General features: G+C 42.2%; 1 protein-coding gene across 1 annotated transcript in view; it reads right to left on the bottom strand.

The window, feature by feature from the left end:
* The window catches only part of KIF13A (kinesin family member 13A), a 210,870-nt gene that overhangs the window by 56,353 nt on the left and 141,936 nt on the right, over positions 1-12,581 (bottom strand). Inside the window, exons 13-15 of the mRNA XM_045004519.1 lie at positions 9,771-9,881; positions 8,368-8,502; positions 349-479 (exon numbers count right to left, since the gene is read on the bottom strand). Of these exons, the coding sequence (XP_044860454.1) occupies positions 349-479; positions 8,368-8,502; positions 9,771-9,881 (377 nt within the window). The remainder of the gene's footprint in view (positions 1-348; positions 480-8,367; positions 8,503-9,770; positions 9,882-12,581) is intronic.

Raw genomic sequence — 12,581 nt, 5'->3', positions numbered from 1 at the left:
CTCATGAAGCCTAAGAGTGAATTCACAGGGGTACAATTCATCCATCCATCCAACCGACAGGCTGCTATTCCATCCCAGAGGTTAGAATAGCAGCAGCTGCACATCTCTATCATCCTGCCTATTCCACAGAATCTATGTAAACAATGATCTTGTTCCCAAGACCTCCTTGATTATGGTTTATCCAGAACCAGCATGGAGACTTCCTCTTTGGCATGGAGGCCCGTTGTGTCTTAAGTTTCTGTTGACATCACCTGAATTGAAACTGGCTATTGAGCAGAGCACACAGTATTTGTGACAGTAAAATAAAAATGCACGCACCTTTTGGGCAAGTGTGCTGAACTTCCTTACCTTGCATTTTCTTTTGGTGTGAGAGAAACTTCCCCATCTAATGCAATGTCAATCTCACAGTGCTCTGGTTGGATCCCTATACCAAAGAGCTGTATGTCCTGAGAGGTATCTGCACCAACCCTGGTGTGGTCCTGGTTCATAGGTTATTAATAAAACATCAATGAAAATCAAGCAAATTGCTTCCCTTTATATAACTTATCAGATACAACTTACAACAAAAATATTAACATAACAAGAATGGAAAATGCATAACCAACACTCTGAAATCCTATGCTGAGGACTTCCACACAGCAAAAAATGATGCTGGTCTGACAGAGGTAAAACTGAAAGAGGCAACTAACCAATTCTTCTATGCAGCATTTCATCTTAGTAGTTTTGTTATATAAATCATAAGACACCACAGAAGCAAATTAACTCTAATTTAAAATGTTCACAAGTCTCTGTGGTGTCTATGCATTACTGCACATAGTAAGGAAAAGCAGCTGTGTCCCATAGTCCATAAGAAAGGACAACATGGGCTGCAAAACTTGGGCACACTAGAACTGAGGTAAGCATACTGTATTAGTCAACTCAGTTCCATAGCTTTTTTCTCTTAGGATTCAGGGGGCCTGGGGCAAAGCAATTTCGGGGGCCCCTTCCATAAAAAAAAGTTGCAATACTATAGAATACTATATTCTCATGGGGGGCCCTGGGGCAAATTGCCCCACTTGCCCCCCCCCTTTGGGCAGCCCTGACCAAATGGAGAGGTTACTCATATTGTGCAGTAACTGGCGTTTCAATTGTATCCCCCTATAGGTGCTCCATTTCAGAGGCACTTGCATCCCATGTGCCTTTGATCCAAGAATTTTGGTAGTAAGGGCCGTTTGGCCCATGCATGCGCATTACACATCCTCGTGCCCCATATTCCAAGGATACATAGGGCTCTACAGGTGCACTGCCCTCAGTTCCTTCTCCACCATCAAGTTATACAAAAGAAACTCTGAAGCAGAGGGGAAGGCGGGCAAGTAGTGGAGTACCCACAGACAGACACATAGATCTCAAAGAACATTTGCTGCCCAAAGTGAGTAACCTTTACTACCACTTCAAGTACTGTCCCTATGAGTGCTCCACTTCAAGTGACTTCTGAGCAGAACTCTCATGAGGAGGAGAGAGCTTTGGAGCAGAGTCCAACACTGAAGAAAAGACCAGATTCCCAAGGACAGCATCTCATCTAGAAGAATGAATAACCGCTTAGTGCTTGGAAAAAGTACATATTAAAGTCCAAGCTGCAGTCTTGCAGATCTCAACAATGGGAATGGTGTTTGAGTAATGCCATAGAGATAGAAAAAATTTCATGGAATGGGCTAACATCCTAGAAGGGGGGTTGTATATTCAGGGCCGGCTCCAGACCCCAGCACGCCAAGCGCACGCTTGGGGCGGCATTTTGCCAGCAGGGCGGCAGGCGGCTCCAGTGGACCTTCTGCAGTCATGCCTGCGGGAGGTCCACCGGAGCCGCGGGACCAGTGGACCTCCCGCAGGCATGACTGTGGAGGGTTCGCTGGTCCCGCAGCTCGGTGGACCTCCCGCAGGCACGCCTGTGGATGCTCCACCGGAGCCGCGGGACCAGCGGAACCTCCACAGGCACGTCTGCAGGAGGTCCCCCGGAGCCGCGGGACCGGCGACCGCCAGAGCGCGCCCCGCGGCACGCCGCCCTGCTTGGGGCGGCGGGATTCCTAGAGCCGCCCCTGTGTATATTGGCAAGTTCATAACAAGAAAAAAATACATCCAGAAACCTACCTCAAGAGTCTCTGGTTAGAAACTGTGGTACCTTTGGATCTGATGGCAATCGAAACAGCCTGGGAAACTTCTAAATAGTCTGGTTCTTTCCAAACAGAAGACTAGTTCCCCACTGTTGTCTAAATTATGGAAAGCAGAATTTTCCCTGGTCTGACATGGTTTGGGGGAAAAAATTGGAGATTGAGGTCTTGATTGATGTGGAATTCAGACAATGTCTTAGGTAGAAACTTAGGAGGTAGACTAATTTTTTGTTCTTGGAAAACACTGTAAAGGGAGAGTCTGCCATTAAAGCTCCCATTTCCCCAATTCTTCGAGTAGAAGTGATGCCCACCAAAAAAGCTGTTTTCACTGCTAGGTGAAGAAGGGAACAGGTGGCCATCTGTTCCAAAGGGGGTTTTATAAGACATTTGAATATGAAATTTAAATCCCATACAGGGATGGGATCTCTAATGTGAGGGAAAAAGCTGTGGCGGGATGATCAAACACTGAGAATCCCTCAACCGGGGAACAAAAGCCATTATAGCAACCAAGTGAACCCCAATGGAACTCCTGAATAATCCTGACTTTAATGCAGGGCTGGCTCCAGGGGTTTTGCCACCCCAAGCAGCCAAAAAAAAAAAAAAAAAGCTGTGATTGCGATCTGCGGCAATTCAGCGGGAGGTCCCTCGCCAAATTTCTGGACGTGCCGCCCCTCTCTGGATTGGCCACCCCAAGTGCTAAGCTGGTGCCTGGAGCCGGCCCTGCTTTAATGCCAGCAGATAGTTGAGAACAGCAAAGAAGAGAGAATGAACAGATGAAAGATGTCGCTGGTCACACTAGTGATGAAATCTTTTCCATTTTTGCAGGTAAATATTTTCCACAGACTTTTTCCTACTGTTTAACACCACTTACTGTACCTCTGCAGAGTAGGAAGTCTATTCCTGTGAACCTTTGAGTAACCAAGCCTTGAGGCAAAGGATTCCTTGGTTGGGATGGAGAGTCTGAGCAGTGTCTTGAGACAGAAGACTCATCATCAGACAAACGGAGGGAAGAATCAAGTAAGGATACTAGACCTGCCTGGGCCACACTGGAACGATTAATATGATCTTGGTTTTGTCTTGCTTGATCTTCTTCATCACACTCAATATCGGGACACTGGAGGAAATACAAACAGAAGGCCTCTTGTCCACAGAACAAGGAAACATCTTCCAGTGAGTGAGGGCCTAACCCTCCTCTTGAGCAAAATAGTCTGTTGGTAAGGGTGGCAAAGAGATCCACTTCTGGAAATCCTCAAGTCTGAAATATACAATTGAGAGTCTAGGAGTCCAACTCCCCATTTGTAATCTTGAAGGAAGCATTTGCTTAGATTGTCGGTTATGATGTTTTGTAGGTCTGGAAGGTAAGTTGCTGAAATAAGGATGTGATTGACTATATACCAATCCCATAGCTTTATTGCTTCTGCACAAAGGGAAGGGGATCACCTCCCCACTCACTCTCCCATCATTTGATGTAGAACATACAGGCTATTTTGCCTGTTGTAATTTTGATGGATCTGTCCCAGATTAATGGAAGGAAGTGAGACCAGGCAATCCAGACTGTCTTGGAGGCTGAGGTGTAATCATGCTTCTTAGCAGATCATTTGCTTTGAATGGTGTGGTTCCCTAAATGCCCCCTCCCCAAAACCTACCAAGGAGGCATCTGCCATTTTGGTGATGGTTGGGGATAACTAGTTAATGAAACACTTGCATAAACATTGCCTGGGTTCTTCCACCAATTGACAGAGTCTCTGACACCAGTCTGTATTTGTTTGTGGGTATAAATGGTCCTGAGCCACCCCTGGAAACAGCACAGCATAATCTGGCATGTCACATCATAAAGGTATAAGCTGTCCCAGTAGTTGAAGGAAATTTCTTGTTGATGTCTGTGGACTGACTTGAATTTTTGAAATGAGGTTTGTTAATGTCATGAATCTGTCCATGGGAAGGTAAGCTCTGACTGATACTGCATCTAAGGAGGCCCCTTTGAATTATATCATTTGCACAGGGCTCAAAGTGGATTTCTCAATGTTGCGCTGAAAACCTAGCCTAAGGAACCAGGACATTGCTGTCTTTGTGGCAGCGAGAACCTTGTTTTAAGACCAGTCCTTGAGCAGCCAATCACTGAGGTATGGAAAAACAATTATCCCTAGTTGAAGATAAGCGGCGATCACTGACAATACTTTCAACATCACCCTTGGGGCAGAAAAAAGGCCAAAAAGAAGCACTCGATTCTGGAAGTGATCTTGACCAACCAGAAACCTGAAGGAATCTCTTGTGAGAAGGATGAATCATGACATGAAAAATATGTATCCTGAAAGCCAAGGACCGAAAATGAATCCTCTGGCTCCAACTACGGAATTATAGGTGCAAGAGTCACCACCTTGTCACAAAGTTGTTTTAGAGTCTTAAATCTACAATCGGTCCCCAGCCCCTGTACTTTTTTGGACTATAAAATACTTGGACTAAAATCTCTTCCTGTGTTGAGCTGGAACTGGTTCTATGGCTCCTATGCATAGAAGGGAATCTATCTCCCATATCAGAACTGCTCATGAGAGAAGTTCTTGAAAAGGGACAAGGAAGGGAAGTTAAATGGATGGAGTAACCTGATCTTAGAACCTCAACACCCATGATATAATCTTCTGCTATGCAGAATGAAAATGGTGGAGAGACTCCAAAGTGGGAGGAGGCAGGTAGAATGGTGTGGTTGCAGCTACATGATGTGAGAGGTTGTTCCAAACCCTAAACCAATCTGTCAGAACTGCCACTTTGATGAAGATAATTGAGTTGTAAATGCAGACCAAGTAGGCAGGCTCTGTCTTCGCAACCTCAGCTTCTTTCTGAGGGGCTCTGAAATCCTGAAAATTCAATAGGACACAATCTCTGTGCCGTTTGAAATCTGCTAAACTTTTGTTTGCTTGCAAGTGTATACATTTCAAGGAATCACAAGGTGACCCTGGCATCCTTTAGGTTGTGCAAGGATTCATTGGTGGATTCAGCAAAGAGTTTTAATTGCTCGTAAGGGAGATATTCTACTGCATTTTAGACCTTTCTCTGGAACCCAGACAGTTAGAGCCAGGATGTTCAAAACATGACCACTGCTGTAGAAATAGAACAAGCTGCTGTGTCAACTGTATCATTGCTTGCAATGAGGTCCTAGCTAGCAGCTGACCCTCATTAATAATGGATTGGAATTATTCATGATGTTCTGCCAGAAGGTGCTCAATAAAGGTGGCAAACTTAGAATAATTTGTATGGTTATATTTTGCAGGTCTGGGCAAATGTGCAGACATTGATGGGGCTATGTTCACTCAGAGGCAGATGGCCAGGGTGCAGTCTCCTGGCCTGGATCTGAGGCTGGACGGAGAGAATCTTCCATCATTAAGAACTTAAGTTTTATCTCCCAATTCTTCCTAGCTCCGCTTTTAAATGCTGAGCAGATGCTACCCTTCTGAGTGATATGCATTTTCCCCAAGTAATAGATACACCAGAATGCCCGCCACTGATTGGGAGAGCTTCCTGGCAAGCGAGGCAACATTTGAAGTCTGGAGATCCTGGTTTACTCCAGGCCAACTGGGAACTTGAAAGTAAAAACTCCTGGAAGGGAAGGGATTATAAACAAACTCCTCTACAAAATGGACCAGGTATAAGAAAAAAATAAAGAAAGAAAGAAAAAAGATAACTAGATGCAGGAACAAGCTTTGAACAATATAAGAGGGCACATTAAATGCTCTGTCTCAGGCTGAGGCAGCTGAGAATATACTGAGGGTGGTTTACCCACCCAGCTCTATATATCCTCGGTGCAGGGCACAAGGACATGTAGAGCACACGGGTGAGCTTAATAGGCACTGCTACAAAAAATCTCCAATCCAAGGCACATGGGGTGTACACACACCTAAAGTGGAGCACCAATACAGACACTACTCGAAGAAGAGGGTTACATTTCTGGAGCAACATGCCAACACCTAACTACACAGCTGATGTCAATGGGAGCTCCATGGATAAAGCTAGGGCTGGAAAGAACCTTGTGGAGAGTCTAGTCCAGAGTTTCTCAACCTGTTTGATAGTAGGAACTGGCTTGCAGTCTTCCTCAACTGCGTAAGGGAGATCTCATGGACCAGTCATTGAGAAACACTGGTCTAGTCCACTCCCCAGAACATTCTGTAAGCTTGTGCATGGCAGGTTTCTCTACCAACTCCCCACAGGTATTACATCCATACTCGAACACTTCTAACACAGATAAGCCCTCTGCAACTTCCCTACGGAGACACCGTAATTCCAAGTCTCATTGCACAGCTCACGAAAGATAATATTAAAAGTGTGAAATATTTCAGTGTATTTATATCTATGATTTCCTTATTTTTAAATAGTACAATAAAAAAGCTCCCTATCATTAAACATTTATCTAAAATAGAAACAGACTATTATGCAGATAATGATAGTGATCTCTTTTGTAAAGCATTCTGAGATATACTGACAAAAGGGCTATGTGAGAGCTAAGTATTATAATGAACAGTGCTTTCTCTGTCATTTACTTGGGAGGGTGCTTGTAGTGTCAAAACATTTCCTACATATATTGATATATTAGAAGATTTGCACTGACACTGTTTCACATTGAAATAAAGAGCATCTCCAGTAACCAGAATGGACAGAAGTTAATGTCATGAAGAAAAAAGTTAGGAAAAATGTATTACTCTGATGTTTAACATCTTTATTATGTTACATTTAAAGTGTGTTTTTACTCTTAAGAGTGATTACCAAAAATGGCCCTTTCATACTGACTAGACTGGCTTTCTGTATTTTAAATGTTTATCATGATGTAATATTTTAATTGATATAAGGATATTAAGAGCTGTATGACTACAAGTTTTTCTGTAATCAGAAACTGAAAATTAAGTTTAAAAAAAACAGATTTACTCCCTGTGTGTGTTCAGAATGATATCTGCTCACTTTAGAGAGCAAAAGTATGTTTTTACTGCCTTTTGCGCCTGTTAGCCAACTTAGCTAAAAGAAAGCAAGCTAGATCCTATTTCTTCTTTAGCATCAACAGATTTGCTTACTAAGGGACAGATTCTACCACCCTTACACATACTGGGTAGTGCATTACTTCATGAGTACTCCCATTAGAATCAATGGGACAATTTAGGAAGTACAGTACTACACGGCATGAGTGAGGGTGATGGAATCCAGCCCCACGTTTCAATCAGTTACATTGTGCAAATCTACTGAAGACAATGGAGTTGCACAGGTGTAACTGGGAGTTTAGTTTGGCCTGCAAAAACTTTATTACAGGTTAAAATGCATAAGGAAAGAATCCCAGCTTGGCTCTCTGATCACATATGCGGTATCAGACATTGAAAACAAAAATAACCCTAAAACCTTTTTACTCGTCAACTGAAGATATCTGATAGAGTCATTGAATGAATTATGGAACCATTTGTTCAGAATACTTGAATTGTTTCTTAGAACCAGCCCATGCTAATATGGTATAGAAATCAAACACTGCGGGGCTAGACAGATGGTAGTTTCCAAATTTGATCCCTGGAATCCAATTCTCACTTCATGGGTAGGAAGGAATTGCAAGTGCTGTGCAGGAGTGCCTCACATCAACCTCTTGGGAGCAGTGCTGATGGAGTCCAGAGGGGAGTCACATCTAGTCTTCAGTTGGAAAAACTGGGGCTGCAACACAGGAGTTTACATAACACTTGCACACAGGGGCGGCTCTAGGTATTTTGCCGCCCCAAGCACGGCAGGCAGGCTGCCTTCGGCGGCTTGCCTGCAGGTCGTCCCCGGTCCCGCGGATTCGGCGGCACGCCTGCGGGAGGTCCGCCGAAGCCGTGGGACCAAAGGACCCTCCGCAGGCATGCCGCTGAAGGCAACCTGCCTGCCGCCCTCGCGGTGACCGGCAGAGCGCCCCCTGTGGCTTGCCGCCCCAGGCACGCGCTTCGCGTGCTGGTGCCTGGTGCCACCCCTGCTTGCACACACTAAGCCTGGTTCTCCTGTCTCACCATCGTGAATCAGGAGTTAGCCCATTGAAGTCAATGGAGCTAAAGTGCCAGGGAAAATATAAGTCTACGCAATTGAGGGGGAAAATCAGGACAACTCTACATTGCTGTAACCAATCCTATGAGCCCGTCACTCTAAATTCCAAATTCTTTCAGAAATTAAAAACAAGATTGGTCTTCAGTATGATTTGTTAAATATGTCAATGTCCTGTTTGCATTCTTACCTTTAAATAATAAACCAAAAGTTCATTGAGTGCAGGGTCTGCATTCAGATTAACCAGGTAACACTTGTCATCCCCAACCTTGATACCAGAGGACTCTAGGGAAATTCCCATGCTTTCTAGCTGCCTTTGCCTCTCCTACAAACACATAAAAAGGTTGATCTCACATATTATAGTTTTCTGAGACAATAAAATAATTAAATGAAAGCAAGGAGTAAAGCTGAATACCAATCTACACACAGGACACTGCTACTAAAAGTATTATCACCTAAGTTACAGTAAAAGGATTAACTAAAATAGACAAAGATCATACCCTGTATTCTTCTTTAGACTGTAATGTTATGCACCATGACCTACTCCTTTAATGTTCACTCACTTTGAAAAGCACTTACTTAGGCAAGTAGTCCTACCAACTTCAGTGGGACTGCTCATGTGTGAGTAACTACTATGCACCATATGGGTTGCAGAATCAGGTTCGGACTCATCGTGTCAATTGCAAATTTGTCACATTACATGCAAATACTAGAAAGATAAGCATACTAGCAGCTATGATTTCAGGTTTAGGGGCATGCCATAAAGGAGCTTGGGCTCAGAGTTTTATTTTGTTTTTTAAAAGCTACAAAGTACCTACTACTAATAGAAACATTTCCCCAATTTTGTAAGTAATTCAGCAAAAGTGTTTTTGTTTGGATCTAAATGTTATTTTGTAGTAGTTGCAACTCAAACATCATAACATACTGCTGATGCATGAGAACTTGACACATTCACTCTCCAAGCCACAAAGAACAAATAGCATAAATGATGGCAAATAAATCAGAATCTAAAAATTCTGTAATTTCTAATCAAAGGTAATGTTAGGGTTGTCTACAAAGGGACACTCAGAAAAATTAATCCAAATTAGCTAAAGGTGTGAATTAAAAGTGGATCCGTTAAACTGCAGTAAACCCTTGTGTAGACACATTCAGAATTGAATTGGCCTTCATTTGGATTATCTTAATTCTGTATTAAGCTAGGATTTCACCCATTATATTCATGTTCCTACTTTGGTCTTACAAATCCAAAGTGGCCTGTACACACTGCCATTTGTTTTAAGTACATATAGTGGACTTTAGCTATCATGGCAGCGATCCCATTAAATCTATTCTAATGAAACTATCAGTGGTAGCAAGTTGCACTGTATTCTGGATGCAAGGTTGAATGAAATGATAAAAAAAATGGAAAATACAGAAAAAAGATGAAAGACCAAGAGAAGGTGCCCCACAGAAGTAAGGGAGTAGGAAACAGCAATATCCATGGCCAGACTCTCAGCTATTGTAAGTCAGCAAAGATCCATTAAAGTCTATACAGTTATGTTGATTTACACCAGTTGAGGATCCAAGTCTCAGTAGTTAAAGCATCTGAACTACCTGTGCAATTTCTTCTGTTTTCCTTAGCTTTTCCTCCCACGTGACTGTAAGTTCTTTTATCAGTTTTTCAGATTCTTCCAATTTTTCCTTCAGCTCTGGTGCTTTCAAGGCCTTAATGTTGAAGAGAAGAAAATTATTACAATTTAAAAATATCATCATACATAAAATAACTCTGCTCAAGCTGGTTTTAGCAAGGTAGCAATAATTACCAATCGAGCCATGACAGGATTTTTCCTTTTTTTGTTGAGTTAATTTTACAGGGGAAACTGTGAATAGGTGAAATAGATTCCTAGTTGAGCACTGAAAGAAGTTGACAATAATAGGACAATTTTTCAGCTGGTGCAAATCTAGGTAGCTCCACCAGAGTCAACAGAGCTATGCAGATTTATCAAAGCTAAAGATCTGACCCAATATATTTATGCAAAAACTGCGTGACTATATGCAAACAAAAATATCTAACAAGTTATTCCTTTGTACTTGGATATTCTCAATCACCCTTCTTTAATTTATTCTTCTTATAACTATTTAGATTAAATGCCTTCACTAGATTCAGGACACACATGTAGAGTTCCTAATATTTTGCCTATTCTGATTTTGTAGGTGTCCTAGCCAATTATAGAAAAATTGAGGACTGAAGATGAAAACTGGGACAGGCAGTGGGTATAAAGCAATACCAGATGTGCTCTAGGAGTAGGAGAGGCTTCTCACCCTAATGATTGTCAAAAAGCAATTAAACAAGGTGGTGAGACCATCCATGTGCCAGAAAAAATTCAGTAGGTATTTTTGTTTCTCATGATTCTTTGGTGTCAGTAAAAGGGTAGGAGAACAGTAAGCTTGAAAGTTTTACATAATTTAGTCAGACAGACAAGACAACAGGTAATTTTGGGTAAATTCAGAGCATTTTTAGGTAGCTTCAAATACATCCTTGACAATAGAGAGACAGAGTGGGTGAGGTAATATATTTTATTGGACCAACTTCTGCTGATGAGATAGACAAGCTTTCGAGTTTACCAAAAGCTCTTCTTCAGGTCTGGGAAATGTACTGAGAGGGCATATCCACACTACAATTAGACACCCACAAGCTGGCCCCTGTCGGCCAACTCGGGCTCATGGGGTTTGTGCAAAGGGGATGTTTAATTGCGACGTAGATATTCAGGCTGCAGCCTGAGCTCTGGGACCCTCCCATCTTGCAGGGTCCTGGAGCCTGGGCTTCAACCCAAGCACGAACATCTACCCTGCAATTAAGTAGCCCCTTATCCCAAGTCAGCTGGCATGGGCCAACCAGGGGTTTTTAATTGCAGTGTAGAATACGCAGAGTCCCACAGCTAAATACAATGTGGAACAGATTGTTTAGCATAAGTAGTTACCATAATATATATCAAGGGACCATTCAAGGTAAATGGCCCATTAACACATCTCCAACTATATGGATGAAAGGAAAAAAAGTGGCGGGGGGGTTAAGTGGGTTATAGATTGCTGTAATGAGCCATAAATCCAGTTTCTCCATTCAGTCAATGATTTTTAGTGTCTAGAAAAGTTATGAATTTAAGCTCCATGGCTCCTCTTTTGAAGGTGTTGTACAGGTTTCCTTTGAGGAAACCCATATTTCAAGGCACCATTCAAAATCAAGTAAATGTTAACCACTTATGGTAAACAATCTGTTCCACCTTGTATTTAGCTGTGACACACTGAGTACATTTCCCAGACCTGAAAGCTCATCTCATCAGATCATCCTGAAGTTGATCCAATAAAAGATATTACCTCACTCACCTTGTCTCTCTAATATCCTGGGACCAATGCGGCTATTCCAACACTGCTTGACAACAGTATTCAGCCAGAGGTCGCTTACATACCATGAACACAAATGACAGTTTAATACAAAACCAATTAATTTAACCTGATTTTGTTTTTAAATTGTTAGATGAATAGGTAAAATTAGGCATTTTTTTTTATTTATGGACAGAGTCAATAGTCTACAGTGCAAAGAAAAACAGGAGTTCATGGAAACTTGGCCATTTCAGCCTCATATATCTTCTTTAACAACCTCTACACTAGCTTCTCTTTCTTGCTTACACTACACAAATCTACCCTCAGATTCATCTCTAATCTCATCTCCTATTCTTTATGCTTGTCCAAAGCAGTAGTACTGAGAGGGCTCAGTGATCAGAACCTAAATGCCATAAGGCCAGTGGTTCTCAACCGGGGGTACTCGTACTCCTGCTGGTACGGAGAGGTCTTCCAGAGGGCACATCAACTTGTCAAGATATTTGCCTAGTTTTACAACAGGCTACATAAAAAACACTAGCAAAGTCAGTACAAACTAAAATTTAATACAATTACTTGTTACAATTACCTGCTCTATATACTGAAATGTAAGTACAATATTTATATTCCAATTGATTTACTTTATAATTATATAGTAAAAATGAGAAAGTAAGCAATTTTTCAATAACAGTGACACTTTTGTATTCTTATGTCTGATTTTGTAAGCAAGTAATCTTTAAATGGGGTGAAACTTGGGGTACGCAAGACTCCTGAAAAGGGTACAGTAGTCTGGAAAGGGTCTCACACACACACCTCTGTCATTCAGAGCTTACAATCTATGTGGGAGACAAGATGTGAAAACAACATATAGATGGGGGAAAACAAGGTTAACAGGGAGACCATTACTATTAGCACAATAGGCAGCGGTCACAGCAAACCAGTTCCCTTAGTGTTTTGTCTCCTGACTCTGTCTTTTATTGCCCCATTTAACTTAACCAAGCTACATCCCACTCCTTCCAACCCCCCCCCCCAAAAAAAAACCAACCC

The sequence above is a fragment of the Mauremys mutica genome, chromosome 2 (genome assembly GCF_020497125.1).
Source record: "Mauremys mutica isolate MM-2020 ecotype Southern chromosome 2, ASM2049712v1, whole genome shotgun sequence".
In the NCBI taxonomy this organism is placed as follows: Eukaryota; Metazoa; Chordata; order Testudines; family Geoemydidae; genus Mauremys; species Mauremys mutica.
The sequence above is the reverse complement of the archived record's forward strand: the minus strand, read 5'-3'. Positions and strand labels throughout refer to the sequence as shown.